Below are 18,112 nucleotides of genomic sequence, written 5' to 3'. Positions count from 1 at the left end.
TTTGTGGTAAAAAAATTTTTTTTGAGGGCTCTAGTTTCCAAAATGGGGTCACTTGTGGGGGAGCTCCATTGTTTAGGCACCTCAGGGGGTCTTCAAACCCGACATGGCGTCCGCTAATGAGTGCAGCTAATTTTGCGTTCAAAAATTCAAATGGCGCTCCTTGCCTTTCGACCTCTGCCGTGCACCCAAACAATTGATTTTTACCCCATATGGGGTATCAGTGTACTCAGGAGAAAATGCACAATAAATTGTAGGGTGCACTTTCTCTTTTCTCCCTTGTAAAAATGAAAATTTTATGGCTAAAGTAACATTTTTGTGTTAAAAAGTAAAATTTTCATTTTTTCCTTCCACATTGCTTTGGTTCCTGTGAAGCACCTAAAGGGTTAATAAACTTCTTGGATGTGGTTTTGAGCAGTGTGAGGGGTGCAGTTTTTAGAATGGGGTCACTTTTGGGTATTTTCTGTCACCTCGGCCTCTCAAAGTCACTTCAAATGTGATGTGGTCCCTAAAAAATTATTTTGTAAATTTTGTTGGAAAAATTAGAAATTGCTGATGAACTTTGACCCCTTCTAACTTCCTAATGAAAAAAAAAATTCTTTCGAAAATTGCGCTGATGTAAAGTAGACAAGTGGGAAATGTTATTTCGTAACTATTTTGTGTGACATATCTCTCAGATTTATGGGCATAAATTTTCAAAGTTTGAAAATTGCGAAATTTTCGCACAATTTCCTAAATTTTCACAAATAAACGCAAAAAATATCGGCCTAAATTTACCACTGACATGAAGTACAATATGTCACGAAAAAACAATCTCAGAATCGCCAGGATCTGTTGAAGCGTTCCAGAGTTATAACCTGTCAAAGTGACACTGGTCAGAATTGCAAAAAATGGCCCGGTCATTAGGGTGTTTTAGTGGCCGGGGGTGAAGGGGTTAATCAAATGTTAATGTGGATACCCTCAAATGAAAGCTAAAAGTCAGGACTTTATGTCCATGTCCATTATATAACTATAACTTAAATATGTTTCAGTAAGCAGGTAAAAAACAAAAAGCAACAAAATGTGTGTCTGTGTCCAAATATATCTGGATCTGAACTGTATTAGTGAATAGCATTATACAGGGATGGTTAGGCAGGTAATTTGGGTATACAAATATTAATGCTGCTTGGTTGGGGGCAACAGAGGACCTGGCAAGTTAAGGCTATGTGCGCACGTTGCGTACAGTTCACTGCAGAAATTTCTGCAGCGATCTGAAGAGCACATGTGCGCTTTAAATCGCTGCAGAAATGTCCGTAGTGAGCGCCGATTCCATGCGCTCTGCCTGCAGCTCCTCCCATAGACAGAGCAGGAGCTGCCAGCAAAGCGCACAGAAGAAGTGACATGTCACTTCTTTTTACGCAGCGCTTTGGCAGTAGCCGAAGCGCTGCGCTCTAAAACGCCACGTGCGCACGGCCCCTGCACAATCTCCATAGACTGTGCAGGGGACGCAGGACGCATGCAGTTACGCTGCGCTACAAAGCGCAGTGTAACTGCATGTTTTTGCGCAACGTGCGCACATAGCCTAACAGTTAAAAAATGTATACTATACAGTATATAAAACACACTATTACTGTGAAAATAAATATCAAGATGGCTGTATAATCCTTAGTAAAAGTTTCATGCCTAATATTAAAGTAAGCAATGCATAGGTTGATATTGTGAGATCTGGTGAAGGATCTCATTTAATAGGTTGAGAAATAGGCTTGGTAGGTGAAAAATATAATCCTTACAAATTAAAAGGTTTCTATAATTAAGGACGCAATGTGTGAAGGGCAAGATGGATGGATTTAGTCAGTCTAAACATGCCAATGAGAAGCCAGAAATGGCTTTATGAAGACCTAGAGACTCGGTCTAGAGAGGTACATGTCATTGTCTGACATTTAGAAATTTTACTACTCTGGTGGCAGAAAGAAGAATCTTTTCTTGAGTGCTCCCTCAAGGAATAAACTAAGCTGATAGTTTTCATTAATGGCTTGTGGATTATTAAAATATTATAGGTATCATGCTTCAAGTGATCTGGATGGAAAGAATATTTTATCTTACAAAATGTCACTGCTCCAACACTGTAAGGCCTTTGCGTTTGGTCAAATTTGATTTATTAACGCAGCAGTGAGACGTAGTAAATAAGATTTAACTTAATCCCATTCACACTATCAAGCACACTGTTGAATTTTCTGTAGCTTTTTTTAATTTACAGCATGTCCTATTCCTAGATTTTTTTGTGCCAGTCAGCTGCACGGTTTTAAAATGAACCTGACCGCTCATACATGCTACCCGATCCACAGGCAGCATTTATCAGGCATTGTCTGCACAATTTTAGCCTGGTATGTTTGATTCGGAAACGCAGAGTGCAACATGCTTTAATCGCCGACGGATGATCAAGCCATGTGGCTGTCACACAGTGTTCAGCTCTAAACTCACCAAGTGTCATGGCACCTTCTGACCCTGTTCACACTGCAGAGTCTGACACGTCACACTGTGGTTTGCTTGGTGCTTTTGAGTTGTATAGTCAGACTCGGGCGTCGACCAGTTGTGTGCTTTTTAGTGAGCAGTCTAGCAGGAGTTAATTTCTGACAGTCTGTGGATTGTTGCTTTTTAAAAGATGGTGAATCCTGTTTTCTCACGCTGATTATAGCTTAATTTGCAATACTAGTCCTTGTGCTGTGGTGATCTTCTTCTGGTGGTCTCCTGTGCGTTATTTAGTGTGTTGTGGAAATATTATCGTTGTCCATTTATTTTCTCCTTTAATCTTTATTTCCACCTGAGCATGTATTGTCCTACCTCTGTGTGTGTGTGTGTGCAGTGAGTTTGAGTTTTGTTTGTTCCTATCTGTCTAGTTCTATGAGATAAACTACTCCTGTCCAGTCTCCCCCCAGGGGTAGGGAAGAGGGGGTATAGACCAGGGATATTCAGAAAGATAGAGTTAGGAAGGCGGCCCAAACATCGCCACCATTAGATGTATCTTTGGAAACAGAGACAGCTAAGGCCACCCTATCCCTAGGGCCAGTGCAGGTGTTCCTGTTCCAAGTTACCTCATCACCACACCCCGTGACAGTGGCAGAGTAGTCGAACAGGCAGGGCCCCACCAGCTGACCGTGTCTGACAGGTCTTTCCCTTCCTGCCTGTATAGGAAGAGACTTGGAAATACATGACCTGTCAGTCCAGACCTGTACATCTAGGCTGCCGCTTGGCATATCGCCCTTTGTCAACAGGAGATGTGCTTCTGATTACATCATATTAGCGATATTTCATTCACCAACTTTAGTTATTGGCCTGTGTAAACAGATTGCTGCATGAGTCTTTGTTAAAGAGGAGTCCAGGGAGGAGAGAGGAAGTTGGACCCGGCACGAGTACAAATAATAAGATATCTTCTGTATTGAAAAATAGTTAAAAATACATGAACACACAAAGCGCAGGGTCAAAAAAGAACATGGAAACCTTGATGCGTTTCGGACTGGGGTATTAAAAACAAAAAAGTCCTTAATCATAAGTAATCCAATGTTTAAAACACCTCCATTAAATAGTAGTGGAGATGTGGGTTGAGGCCATAAGGAGGTGTGGTTTAGACATGGTGGAGACGAGGAAAGTGAAATACATCAAGGTTGATTAGAATGTAAAAAATCAAAAAAACAGAAAAAGAAAAAGAGAGAGGAAGGGGGAGGGGGCAAGAGTATCAATTTATATATAAGCAAAAAATGTATACATACAATTAGAAATGTATATTTGAAAATTTGTATGATAAATTCCTATAGCAAAAAAAGTTATATAGGAAAAAAACGAAAAGCAAAATTGTATATGGGTAACTTGGTAAACTAAATTAAGAGGGCATATGTGTAAGTAAACCAAAATATGCATACTAAGAACATATTGAATAAGGGTTCAACAAATTAAAAAATAATAAATGATTCGGGTTTAAATTATCATATGTCCAATAAATGCTCAACCATGAATAACAAGTGCATGTGCTTCCCTTGAATGATGTTATCACGATGCACACTAACAATGCGGCATCCATGGTATGAAAAAAAACAAACTACATGATGTAACGCAAATCAGAGTGAAAAGTTAGACCTATAGGCTGTCTGGAGTCTAGTCTCAAGATCCATTTGGCTTCAGCATAAAGTAAAATTTGGATGACGTGAGCTGAATACACATTTTTTTTGTTAAAGAGGACCTGTCACTGGAAGAAGAAAATCGAGATAAGTACCTTGTACAAATTACGGTGCTTCCCCCAATTTGTCGCTCTTTATCATTTTGTCCTGCGTCGTTCCATTTCAGAGATATTCACATGTGGTGCACATTATATGAAGTTTCTGTTGGCAGTCAAGCTGGTTGTTTATTTAGACTTTTCTCTAGGGCTTGTGCTTTCACCCATCCCTTCCATATGCTGTCAATAACACCTCAACAGTGTCTGAAACTACATCAGCTACCCTGGTGCATTTTGGAGGGAAAAGTGCATGCGCCCACAGAAGACTCTGAATTATGCACAGTTGGACTGCCAACAGAAATATTCCACTTCAAAAGCAATAAATGTGAACATCTCTGAAATGGAGTGATGCATCACAAAATGGAAAAGAGCTGCAGAGGAGGTTGGAGAATTTTGCAAAAAAATTTTGGGTGAGTAATAGGTCCTTTTCAGGTATATTAATAGGCCGAAATTACATCTTCTAAATGCTCCATAAAGTTGGGTTTAAAGAAAACCTGTCTCCAGGTCAAAAGTGACCCATTTTTTTGCTAATTTAGTTCCCAGTGCTTCATCTAAGTAGTCTGTTTATTTATCTATTTATAAATTCTTGATATGGTTCAAGAGATATGGGTTTTGTTATTTAGTGCTAATTTTTATGGTTTTTACCAGAAGCCAGTGCTCATATGGTAACAACACAGAGGAATGTAAAGACATGAAAGATGTCCTCAGAAGGGAATAGCTTGGAGACCCTCGCATGGATGAAGCTAGAGTTTGTCATTATGAAAACTTGTAGAGCATATTCAGCATGGAACCAGATATCCCAAATATAAAATGTAACTTTGATTATTGTTCCAAGGAACTTTGGATGTGGTGGGACCATACCTCCCTAAAATCCCATTTAGACAAGGAAATGATCCCTCGAGGGTTACACCTCAAGAAAACTGCTACCATCTTCTATAATGAGTAGAACAAAAAACAAAGAACAAGAGGCGATCAATTAGGTCTATTTATTTTTATTAGTAATAAAAGTTTGGACAGGTGAGGGGAGTCAAACCCGGCATACATCACTGCAGTTATAATACACCAATTGTGCAAAACTTTATATGAAGTCACGGTTGTGAACACACATATGTACCTTTCAGAGTTATAATCTGCAAAAATTATAAATTGTTTATCAAATATCCCTTGTTAAATTTACTGGACGCACTCATCCATGCATGCATACACAAGGAATATAAATACAGTGGAAAACACATGAACTCCTCCAAGTTCAAACATGGACCACATACTCAAAAGATGAAATATAAGGCCACCTATCCATAGATTGCTATATCAACAGGGGGCATCAATATCCATAATTAGGTATAATTATAGATCTTCACACATATACATGACCATATACAAAACGGGTCACTTAAAGTTCGAATACAGAAGCATGGAGCAGTCCATTAGACTGATGGCGCAGTCAAGGATGCAATGGTACTGAAAAATAATGATAACAATGATCAAATATTCAGCATATATACAACGCATGAACTACTCCAGGCTCAAAACATGGAACACGTGCCCTAAAAGGTGAGACCATAGACCACCATGTCAATGCGGCGTCAGTGTCTAATATTAATCCCAATTATCATTGTATATGCATAAAGACCACAAAAAGATCACATGCGTGGTTCCAGGTACAAAACATGGAGCAGTCCATGAAGTAATGGTATAACCATGTAGAATATCATTCACCCACTAATACAGTGGTGCAGAGGATAAGTATATAAGATAAGGGCACTGCTCATATATTACTAAACAAAAAAACTCCATACTCAGCAACAGAGTCAAATTTGTCATATAGTAATGGGAATTATTCCCATTACTATATGACAAATTTGACTCTGTTGCTGAGTATGGAGTTTTTTTGTTTAGTAATATATGAGCAGTGCCCTTATCTTATATACTTATCCTCTGCACACTGTATTAGTGGGTGAATGATATTCTACATGGTTATACCATTACTTCATGGACTGCTCCATGTTTTGTACCTGGAACCACGCATGTGATCTTTTTGTGGTCTTTATGCATATACAATGATAATTGGGATTAATATTAGACACTGACGCCGCATTGACATGGTGGTCTATGGTCTCACCTTTTAGGGCACGTGTTCCATGTTTTGAGCCTGGAGTAGTTCATGCGTTGTATATATGCTGAATATTTGATCATTGTTATCATTATTTTTCAGTACCATTGCATCCTTGACTGCGCCATCAGTCTAATGGACTGCTCCATGCTTCTGTATTCGAACTTTAAGTGACCCGTTTTGTATATGGTCATGTATATGTGTGAAGATCTATAATTATACCTAATTATGGATATTGATGCCCCCTGTTGATATAGCAATCTATGGATAGGTGGCCTTATATTTCATCTTTTGAGTATGTGGTCCATGTTTGAACTTGGAGGAGTTCATGTGTTTTCCACTGTATTTATATTCCTTGTGTATGCATGCATGGATGAGTGCGTCCAGTAAATTTAACAAGGGATATTTGATAAACAATTTATAATTTTTGCAGATTATAACTCTGAAAGGTACATATGTGTGTTCACAACCGTGACTTCATATAAAGTTTTGCACAATTGGTGTATTATAACTGCAGTGATGTATGCCGGGTTTGACTCCCCTCACCTGTCCAAACTTTTATTACTAATAAAAATAAATAGACCTAATTGATCGCCTCTTGTTCTTTGTTTTTTGTTCTACTGATATAGCGATTTGGTCTTACATTGTAGTCCCTCTTCTGTATAATATATTGCATTGTGGATTATTGATTATCGTTATGCAGAATTTATGTATGCCATTTCTTATTCTACCATCTTCTATAATGAGTAGAGATGTGTGACAACTTAAAAAATCAAGGTTCGGATTCGGGGTTCAGATGCTTTACGTGCAAACTTCACTCATGCAAGCAACGCTGTACTCAGGTATGCTTGGTATTCAGCCCTGTGCGAGTCTCTTGCAGTGGTTGAACGCTCGCACTGGGGTAATATCAGCACGATTACATGTAGTGTACAACCCAAAAAATTGTTTTTGAAAAAGCCCTCCCAACCCCCCCCTCACCGGAATTGATCTACTAATGGCTGACTGTTTGTGGGCAGAGACTCAAACTGCCAATCAGTTACTTGCTCCAGGGTTCAGGTTAACCTCAAGCCAGTGGAGGCTAGGCTCGTTTGCTACCGGCAAACCGAACCTCCATGGAACCGCTCCCGCTCATCTCTAATTAGGAGTTTCAAAGTTTTGATGGAGGAAAATCGAACTCTATTTCCAATAGAACCTTCTAGAATCAAGATTCATACCCTAAAAAACGGAGGAAGCGAGGTGTCAGCAAATACAGAAAGAAAAAAATATCTTATCCGCAACAGAAATCGGAATTACTAGAAATTCCAATCTGGAATCTTTCCAGCTACAATCTATGTGAACTGCAGATTTCTCTTTGGTTCAAAGAACTCGGCTTTTCCCCTCACTAATAGATTTGACACTTTTGAACCATTTTGAACATTAACAAGTTCACTCGTAACCTTACTATGAAGTGCCACTATATTGAAAATGAGCCTACTTCTTATAATATTCAACATCACAAAATTGTTACTGAAGTGGTATTATGACCTATCAGGAACAGAAAGCCCTGTTATCTCTTAAATCTATTTAAATAGACTGATCCTTGGGTATTTCCTTGAATGAGAGTTTGTCACTGAAAATCCTTATTTTATCCTGTGCATTTTCAACCCTCTAGCCCTCTAGATCAATTCCAAGATATTATAGAGAAAGAACTCTAGGACCAGGGGGCATTCACTGCGAGTGGAAGAAAAGCGATTCCGACAGCTAAATAGGAAAGGGTTCTTTACAGTTAGAGCAGTCAGACCACAAGAGGTAGTAATGGCAGATACTATAACAGCTTTCAAAAAGGGCTGGATGATTTCCTCAGTACACACAACATTGTTGGTTATAAATGACTTGGTGACCAAATGTAGAACTGGTGGAGGAAGGTTGAACTAGATGGACCTAGGTCTTTTTTCAACCTTAGTAACTATGTAACTATGTAACTCATTGATCTTGACAAATCCACTGGAACAGATAAAATGAGAAAGACACAGGATAACTTATCTAAACAGGAACGCATTGCATTTAAAAAACTTAAGGTACCGTCACACTAAGCGATGCTCCAGCAATCCCACCAGCAACCTGACCTGGCAGGGATCGCTGGAGCGTCGCTACATGGGTTGCTGGTGAGCTGTCACACAGGCAGATCTCACCAGCAACCAGTGACCAGCCCCCAGCCAGCAGCGACGCGTGGAAGCATGCTGCGCTTGGTAACTAAGATAAATATCGGGTAACCAACCCGATATTTACCTTGGTTACCAGCGCACACCGCTTAGCGCTGGCTCCCTGCACTCATAGCCAGAGTACACATCGGGTTAATTACCGATTGTGTAGTCTGGCTATGTGTGCAGGGAGCAGGGAGTAACCATTAATATCGGGTAACCAAGGAAAGGGCTTCTTGGTTACCCGATATTTACATTGGTTACCAGCGTCCGCAGAAGCCGGCTCCCTGCTCACTGCACATTCAGTTGTTGCTCTCTCGCTGTCACACACAGCAATGTGTGCTTCACAGCTGGAGAGCGACAACTAAAAAATGGTCCAGGACATTCAGCAACAACCAGCAACCTCATAGCAGGGGCCAGGTTGTTGCTGGATGTCACACACAGCAACATCGCTAGCAACATCGCTGTTACGTCACAAAAGTCATGCCTCAGCAGCGATGTTGCTAGCGATGTTGCTTAGTGTGACGGTACCTTAACTGACAACAAGGATCTCCTAATCAGACGGACAAGAGAGGTGCAATCGTTGTATTAAACTCAGGACGTTATGAACAGTTAAACCTGTTAGAATTGGAAAATGAGGATTTATGTACAGAATTACGCCGTTATCCCACAAAATATTTTTATAATTTCCTACATAAACTTTAGGAGGAAGGTTTTCATAAGAGAGCTTTGTACAAAAAACTTATGGAGTACATTTATGTTAATCAACCCACTAGCCTCATTTATGATTCTCTCCCCAAAATTCACCACAATGTATTTCCACCCCCACTTAGACCAATAGTCACTGGCTTGCTGGCATAGATGCATTAGGTCAATGACTGGGGGAGTGGGTTGATCACTATTTACAACTCTTGGTTCAGGACACCCCCAGTTTTATCAGGGATACAAAATCAATAGTCTCTATTTTTGATAAATTTACTTGGCAGGATGATTTTAATTGGTTAACGTGTAATGTAATAGCACTGTATCCCTCCATTTTTTATAACATTGCAATTCAATGCTTGTCTTATCATCTTGATACATATAGCAGATATGCAGTGGAGATTAAGGATTTCATTATTGACTGTACTTATTCTACTTAAAAATAATTAGTTTTGAAAAAAGATTCTTCCTCCAACAATGGTGATTTAGTATGGGTGCCAAGTTCTTCTATTGGCAAACATTATATCTAGATGGGAGAAACTTTTTCTTTATGATGAAAATAACCCTTACCAAGCTGACATTGTATGGTTCAGCAGATTTATTGACGACCTCCTCATTGTATGGGGGTATGTCAGATAAAGCTAGTAAATTTGCCCAATATATACATTTTAATGATATTCATCTGAAATTCACCAGTTTTTTTCATCCTACTGAAGTTAATTATTTGGATATCTCTCTTATTGCTGATAAACACAATCACAAGGTATTATTGCCCCATTTCATAAGCCTACATCTAGTAATTCATTATTCATGGCAAATTCGTGTCATCACCCCCATGTTAAAAAAAAAAAAACGTACTTGTGGGAGAACTAATCAGAATGAAAAAAATTATGAAATTGAAACAAGAAAAACATGCAACCAACTACGGAATAGGAGATATCCTGAATGGTCTTTAACTAGAGCCTTTCCTATAGTGAATAAAATAGATCACAATGAATTTTTAAAAAATAAAAATCGAGCTCTATTGGCACCTAATAAGCCATTGGTTAATATTACTACCCACTAAACTCCACAATGCAGTGCTATTGAATAAATTATAAAGACGTACTTACCTATGTTGAATTCATATTTATTCATATTCATATTTAAAGGAAATTCTATCTGATAATAGGATTCAGTATGTGGCAAAGAAAGCTCCAACCCTGAAATTCTATTCTACCTCCCAGCCTATTTTCTGAAAGCCTTTATTAATCAACCAGTACCTGGTTAAATCCTAATGGCTTCTACAAATGTTGAGCCATGCATTGCCAGTAAAATGACTAAATTCTGATTGATTTACATTAAGAATTCTTCATTAATGATATATTAATTGTAACAATACTTATGTTATTTAACTTATTGAGTGTGGTATTTGTTAAATCCAGCAAATGGGTTGCACCTTGAGACCTCTCAAAATACGCATTAAGAGACATCTTTCCGATAGCCTAAACCTTTCAGCAACTTCTCCATCAGCAGTATCTAAACACTTTGCTAGAGAACATGGGGGTAAGTTTACTGGTTTTGATTTAATGGCATAGAAAAGGTGACTAGACCCATTTGAGGGGGAAATTACAAGCAGAAACTCAATCAAGAATCCAAATGGATATTCACATTGGAAAGCTGCTTACCTAAGGGCTTGAACAGGCAGGACGTAATCTTGCAATAATGAATAATTGACATTTATGTTCCTATCATTGTCTTAATAACATTATGTTTGCAGTCATATTAGTTTTTAAATGTTGATAAAATGGGTTTTTAACATATGCTTAATGGACATCACGTGAATAGGGATTACTTCCTTTTTTAACAAAAAAAATCTGTGATGTCATGGTTGGTTTCATATACAGTATACAGTATATGGCAGTAAATATAGCAGATGTCCAGGCCATGATGAAGGCTCTTTAGTTGAAACACCTAGTCTGTTCTATTGGCTCTATGTTATGTTCTGACAGTCACTTTTTTTATTCTGCAGTTCCATGGAGCAACAATAAAATTAACATTTTATATTTGGGATATCTGGTTCCACGCTGGATTTTTTTCCTACAAGTTTTCTTAATCTAAAGATATACCCTCAGAGATTCCTATAAGTATTTTTTAAAATGTATTTTTAACCTTTTGATAACTTTTTTCGGCTCTGGCAAATGCAGATTTTTATAAAATTGGAGTAGAATTAATTTCCATTTGAATTTATTTACTCATCTCTAAAAAACCTCTATATACAGTAACATTCCAAATCTTATGTAAAATCCATAATATCTTTATTAGGGGATAATAAAGAAAACGAAATACTATACGGATCAAATCCTCGCAATAAAAGCAATTATACGCAGATGCTTGTAGAGTCGGAGACCCCAGGAGGGCATTGTGTTTCCTGTTTGCTGTTGTTGATGTTGTTTATTGTGTTTGACAGCAGATTGCACCTACTGAAGCAATTTTGTTGTTAGTCTGCTGTCTAGAGTTTGAATGAAGCCAGCCATTTACTACATATTATAGTAAAGTGAGACTGGTATAATTATATTCTATCCTCCTAATAAGCTTGATCTCTTTACTTTTTGATTTTTCAGTAGATGTAAGACAATAATTGAGTTACTTTAATCACACACAAGTGAAAAAAAGCCCTCTTAGTAATTACCAAATTATATATAAACAGTAAAAGTAGCTTATATTATCTATAAAGAAAACCAGACCCCCCACCCTCACCATGGTGGCAGCACAATTTCCATATGCTCTATTGGCATTTATGAGTGTGACTGAAAAGGGATTTACCACCTTTATAAATAAAAGCCTCCGGCCTTGATAGTGTCTGCTGGATCATATAAGACATGGCACAGGGTAACCAAAAATGTTACTTTCAGAAAAATGTGTGGCCACCTGTGATGGTCAGCTGATCATTTTGAGATTAAGTTACTTTACTTTGAACCAATCCATAATATAAGCAACTACTTGTCTTACTGATCAATTAATTTGCTGCTGGAGAAGGGGAGACAAGAGGCTCAAATAGGGTCTTACTCTGTAATAACTGTATGAAGATAAAGATAGGTACACTCACCTGGTAAGGTTGTGCCAGTCACAATCCCTTATTTAGCATGTTAGTGCCCGCGTGGATCAAGCAGCGGCCCCATAGAGACGTAGTAAAATATATGTATATAAGGAAAAACGGGTTTTTGCCGCGCTAAAAAAACACTGTTAACTGGATATTAATAAAAATTTTGGAATGCTGAAATAAGAGATTTTTATTAATATCCTGTTAACAGTGGTTTTTTTAGCGCGGCAAAAACCCGTTTTTCCTTATATACATATATTTTACCTTGATCAATTAATTTAGAACTCTTTCTTATAATTCTACAAGTCAAGTATTCCTTACTTCAACGTACCTCCACGGCTGTAGTTATGCACAGTGCTACATCTACTGAAGGCTTAGCAGGAGGAACACGCCTCTTACAGCAATCATACACAAACTAAACACACTGCTATTGATGGGATCGGTCTACAGTCTAATGTATACTGGGACTCCCAATTTTCCAACACAGCAACGCTCTGCAGAGTGAGAACCCCTTTGTATGGGAGCTTTGGGTGAGGTAGCTGATGGACAAATGATTGTCCCATCATTCCGCTGACAGCTATCTAAAGTGTATTTTTAGACTTTTCGGATATAGTTGCTGCCCATTGTGGAAGATGTATAATACTAGGTATAATCCAAGACCACAGACACAAATCTTCAGTGCACAACCAAACATTAATTTTAAGAAATACTCTCCAGTTTTTTCTTTCTTTCTATAACCACCATCAAACAAACTATATGCTTAAAAAAAACATGGATTGAGTATTAGGAAGCATTAGATGAGCCCTTAAAACTTCTGTAAAACATTTTTTGTTTAGGCGGTTAACTCTATTTCTCCAACTTTTTCTCAGTCCTGCCTTCATGATAGTCAGTGCAATTTTTTTACCATTCCAGTTTTCACTGGTAGTAAACTGGTTACTTACTTTTTAAGTGTTTTTTTGAATGTTCATGCCGCTCATGAAGAAGCATTAATTTAGTTTAGCTTACATTGGCTGCTTTGTGCCGGATACAGATCTGCAACCTGCTCATGGGCTGTGTGTAGAATTGCACCTGTGGTTGCTGATTTTTTTTTTTTATCAAAAAGTAGCAATTGGTGATAGGCGAGCACTAAAATGGTTGGATGCTCGTTACTCGAGCTGAGAAGGTCAGACGGTTTGAAAGTTCTCAACTCAAGCAACGAGTATAATGGAAGTCAATGATTGGGCAGTTCAACTCTCCGCCTATATACAGCCAACCATAAACAGAGGCATTTCCAGGGGGAGTAAGGGTTTTTTTTTTTTTTTTTATTTTGATACACTGGTTGTGAAAATGGTGCTTCAACCCCAGAGAGAGCCATTCAGAGACTGCAAATGGCTCTCACTGAGGCACCTGCACACATTATGCAGTAAAGAAAGCCTTTGCTTTTGTGGTCGTTGTTTCACGGATGACACGTGAGCACCTGCAATGCTCAGCCAAGCACCTTGAGTACCCGAGCACCCTGATGCTCGATCAAGAACACTCACTCAACACTAGTTGCAATCTTTTTATACTTCTGGACAACACATTTATGGAAGGCTACATCCTTCTAGCTTATACAGAACTAGTTTATTGAAAGTTTTCTAGTAATTAGTGCTGTTTTTATGTAATAATGATTCTAAAGATTGAGAACATGACTTTCCAGCTAGATTCCGATAGTTAGATGATTGAGCATGGACGTGTAAGTCTATATCCGCATGAGCATAAAGTTCATCTATGCGAATATTAATAATCACTATCTCATATCCTAATTTATCCATCACTGAATTGAAGCTGGAAGCATTGCAGCGATTAACATGCAAATTGCCAATTAGTATTTAAAGAAACTAAATTCTCCCATAGGAATATTATTCCCAAAGTTCTCGGCATACATAGAACTAGATGCTGTGCTGGAAAAACAGACATCTTAGCTAAACCTACTCTAGGACTCCCACTCTCTGGCAGTGAAGCCGCTGCAGGATATTCTGATGTTTTTACATGTTTGGCTCCTGATGTAAGTGAATTTTGAATGGGTACAGACATAAAATAAGTCCTCTGGGGAGTCGTCATGCTGAATGCTGAGTGTCTACAAGAGCATTATTGGATGGAAAGCAGATTTGACACAAGAGCATCATATGAAAAATAATGAGATAAATAGAAATGTTGTGCTGTTTTCTCAAATCCATTTATAGCAATCATTTATTTTAAATGTTTTCTATTTGCAGCTTTTTGACAAGTTCTGTTTTGGAGGAATCAACCTGGACACTGTTCACCTTTCCCAGAGGTTCTCTGCTGATAGCTCTGGTTACTACACATCAGCTGGACAAGTCCAAATCTCCTAAGGCACCCGCCTGTCAATAACCCCCAATATTCTCACTATTCCTTGGAAAAGGTGATATATAGCGGTTTATGATCTACAGTATTTCATCTACCCAGACTGCATTGAAGACTTGTCATTGTAATAATTGAAACCTTCTTTCAATCCTAGAACAGTTATTGTATATGGGGATGTCAATTAAAGACAACATTGAACACTCATTGTGTAGTTCATTTTTAATGAATATCAATGTATGGTATGAATTGAAAATATTATTTTCAATTATGTCTCTTTTTAGCAACCTACTGAGCAATAGAATTCATCCTTCATCTCATAAATTAATCCATAGCAGCCTATAGACTTGCTCTTTAATGCCTTAATGACCAGCCAGTTTTTATTTTCTATATTTTTTAAAACTACTTTGTCTCTCAATAGATCATAAAAGTTCTCCAAGAAACATTTTTTTCCTTTATTATTTCTATTTTTCCACATTTTTTGACACCTATCATTGACAGAGCTGATCTGCATGTTGTAGGACGCAACATCGATGCTGTGCTGGTCAAACACCTGGTGATCATGTGATTGTTAGGTCCTACAGAAACATAGGCACTGTGGATGCTTCTATCCGCTATGTAGTCACAGAATAAGAAGACAGAGACAGTAATAAACCACTTCTGTCTTCTCCAGAAGGCTTCCGGCAATAGTTGACAGTTGGAGACCTGATCTGCTCCTGTAGGAGCAGTAGCTCAAATCCCATGAAATTTATAAGCATGGGCCTTAAGCTCAGGACCAAGCACCAAAAATTTACAGTACTTTCTCATTATTATGTTAAACTGATATTCTGCTTTAGAAAAGTCAATTTTAAACACAGTACTAGGCAATTCTGAGTTAATCGCTCTTTAAAAGATTCTTATCTGTTGACTAAAAAAAAGTAGCTGAAAAGAATGCCCTCTGGAGACCACGTTATGTCCTGCATTAAATAGACAGCATATTGAATGTTTACAGGCACTGTGTAATACTTCACTTCTTCTATGGTGGAGTTGCAGGGTAATTGAACAATTACTGCCAGATTTTCTTGCAGATTATGTTGGATTCCTGGGATCCCAAAAAGGTAGCAAATTGTAATCATACTTCTTTGTCAGGAGACCCTTCTAACAAGTAGAGGTTGTCTTTTCGAAGCATCTACTTCATAAAATGATCACAGGGTTTCCGTTTGCCATGGCCTTTAGTGATCAGCTGGTATGTTTGGTGGTATTTTTCACATTCTTTATTGCCCTATCAAAGGAAAAAAAAGGATACGGTTCTCATTGACATAATATACTGACATATCAGAACATTCAGAAGGTAAAATGGTATGTGCAGCTATGGTCTAAATTGTACATAAGGGTCCATAATGTGAAAAAAAAATTCTGGCAATCTCATGAATGGAGTGGCGGTCGGCTGTCCAACCTGCCAATACATTTTGATAAAAAGTTGGGTATAAGAGTTTCCAATTGGGGTAGGTAAGAACTTGTTTTAAACAGATAACCCTATGAATGAAAATTGAAAATTAAAAATCTAAAAATGCGAAACTCTTCCAGTTGTGAACATTTTCTAAAACCATACACTGCAACATAAAAAAAGGTCTGGTGATGAGGCAAAGACTTTACACCCTGAACCATACAGGATTATGTTCACTAGATTGAAGACTCTTGGCACAGTAGTGACTCAACAAAATGTTTCCCCAATACAGAAAAAGGAATGTATATGGATAGGATATGCTATTACCTCTTCATTGCCAAGGAAAGACTTCGAAAACCACTGCAATCCCTGAGAATGTAAGGGCTGCATCACTGGTTTAGCTCAAGTTGGATGCCCACTGAGCAGAATGTGATGTCATTTCCATAAATAAGCCTATATTTAATAAGATGGCAATCTTCAATTAACAAAATGTTACGATTATTGAAATTCCATGTAGTTTTGGATAAGCTGTTTAATAATGTGTTATCATTATCATGTATTATACTGTACATTGATGGATATATTTAATCATATATTGGCATGTTTGCTGTGAGGGTGTCCAGTGATAAAACTTGTGCAGGGATTTGCAGAATTTTTTAGAACAACACAGTGTTCATCTCAATATTAAGTAATAACGGGGAGACGAAAGAGAACATGCACCACCAGCACATCATAGGTGTGATCACAGCTCAGTACAGTAATTGCTTTTAGGAGCACGAAGCGTAGAAAATGCAACATTTCATAGGGTTTCCAGAAAGTGTTTATAAAATTTCACAATGGCCCCTCAAAATATGAATAAGCATTTTAAAATATCATTATCTTTCTAGAAGTTTATCATATAGTCAATCATTGTAGTATTGACTGTATCCTGACTATTAAAATAATGGACCAGCTCTCACACAATTATAGAAAATGCATCTTGTATGTTTTCTAGATCTAATACTTTACTAAAAGTTTGTTGAAGATAAAAAAAAGTTGATTTTTATGTTATAGTGATTTAATTTTATTTTAGACCTTAAAGGGTTGTTTCCACAAAACCGATATTGATTACTTGTCACCAGTGATGGGCGAACCAGCAGATATCTGGAATCGATGGGTCCAACTGGATTTTTTTTTTTTTTAAACCCCCCCTGTTCGGGCTCGGAATTGAGCCTGAATATCTGCTCGGACACTGATGCCCGTATAAAAGTCTATGGGGACCCGAATCATGCAATTTAAAATGGTGGTAGAAAGGGCTAGGGGGATTAGAATAAGCATGTTATAATTATCGAGTCTCCCTTGCAGCTGTAACACTTCAGGTATATGCACTGCTTCCCCCGCCCACCGACAGTCCCGGCATCTGTGATTTGTTGCAGTCAGACCGTGCCTCTACCGTGTATGACTGTGTGTCTGACTGATTGGAATCACACATGCTGCCTGCTTCTCTATAGTGGTTTAAAAATAATAAACACATTAAAAAAAATTGGCATAGCATCTCCCATATTATGATACCCAGCACAGATAAAGCCTACTGCTACAGGCTCAGGCCCCAGCTGTGTGCTTATTTTAGCTGTGTATCAAAATAAAAGTGACCCCGTGCAGCTTTTTTTTTTCGTTTTTTTAATTATTTAAATAAATAATTTAAAAAACCGGCTTGCGGTCCCCCGCAATTATGATACCCAACCATGATAAAGCCAACATCTGTGGGCTGGTATTCTTAGGCTGGGGAGGGCGATAGTTATTGCCCCCCAATCTAAAAATAGTTGCCTGCAGCCACCCAGAATTGTCACAACCATTAGATGTGACAATCTTGGAACTTTACCCGGCTTAACCCTATTGCCCTGGTTCGGTGGCAATCCAGGTAATAATGAGTTAGAGACAGCTGCCACAAAGCCCTAGATTAATAATGGAAGGCATCTATGAGATCCCCCGTTACAGATCTGTAAGTGAAAAGAAATAAACAAAAAACAAAAAAACCCTCTTT

At 38.1% G+C, this 18,112-nt stretch overlaps 1 protein-coding gene across 2 annotated transcripts in view; it reads left to right on the top strand.

Annotated features, from left to right (window-relative positions):
* Positions 1-14,870, top strand: part of ASCC1 (activating signal cointegrator 1 complex subunit 1) — a 426,175-nt gene extending 411,305 nt beyond the window's left edge. For both annotated transcript variants that reach the window (XM_075348934.1, XM_075348933.1), the window contains one exon: positions 14,558-14,870. In XM_075348934.1, the coding sequence (XP_075205049.1) occupies positions 14,558-14,674 (117 nt within the window). In that variant the 3' untranslated portion in view covers positions 14,675-14,870. The remainder of the gene's footprint in view (positions 1-14,557) is intronic.
* Positions 14,871-18,112: the final 3,242 nt, after the last annotated feature.

Source organism: Anomaloglossus baeobatrachus, chromosome 5 (assembly GCF_048569485.1).
Source record: "Anomaloglossus baeobatrachus isolate aAnoBae1 chromosome 5, aAnoBae1.hap1, whole genome shotgun sequence".
NCBI lineage: Eukaryota > Metazoa > Chordata > Amphibia > Anura > Aromobatidae > Anomaloglossus > Anomaloglossus baeobatrachus.
Note: the sequence above shows the minus strand (reverse complement) of the source record. Positions and strands in the feature narration are given on the sequence as shown.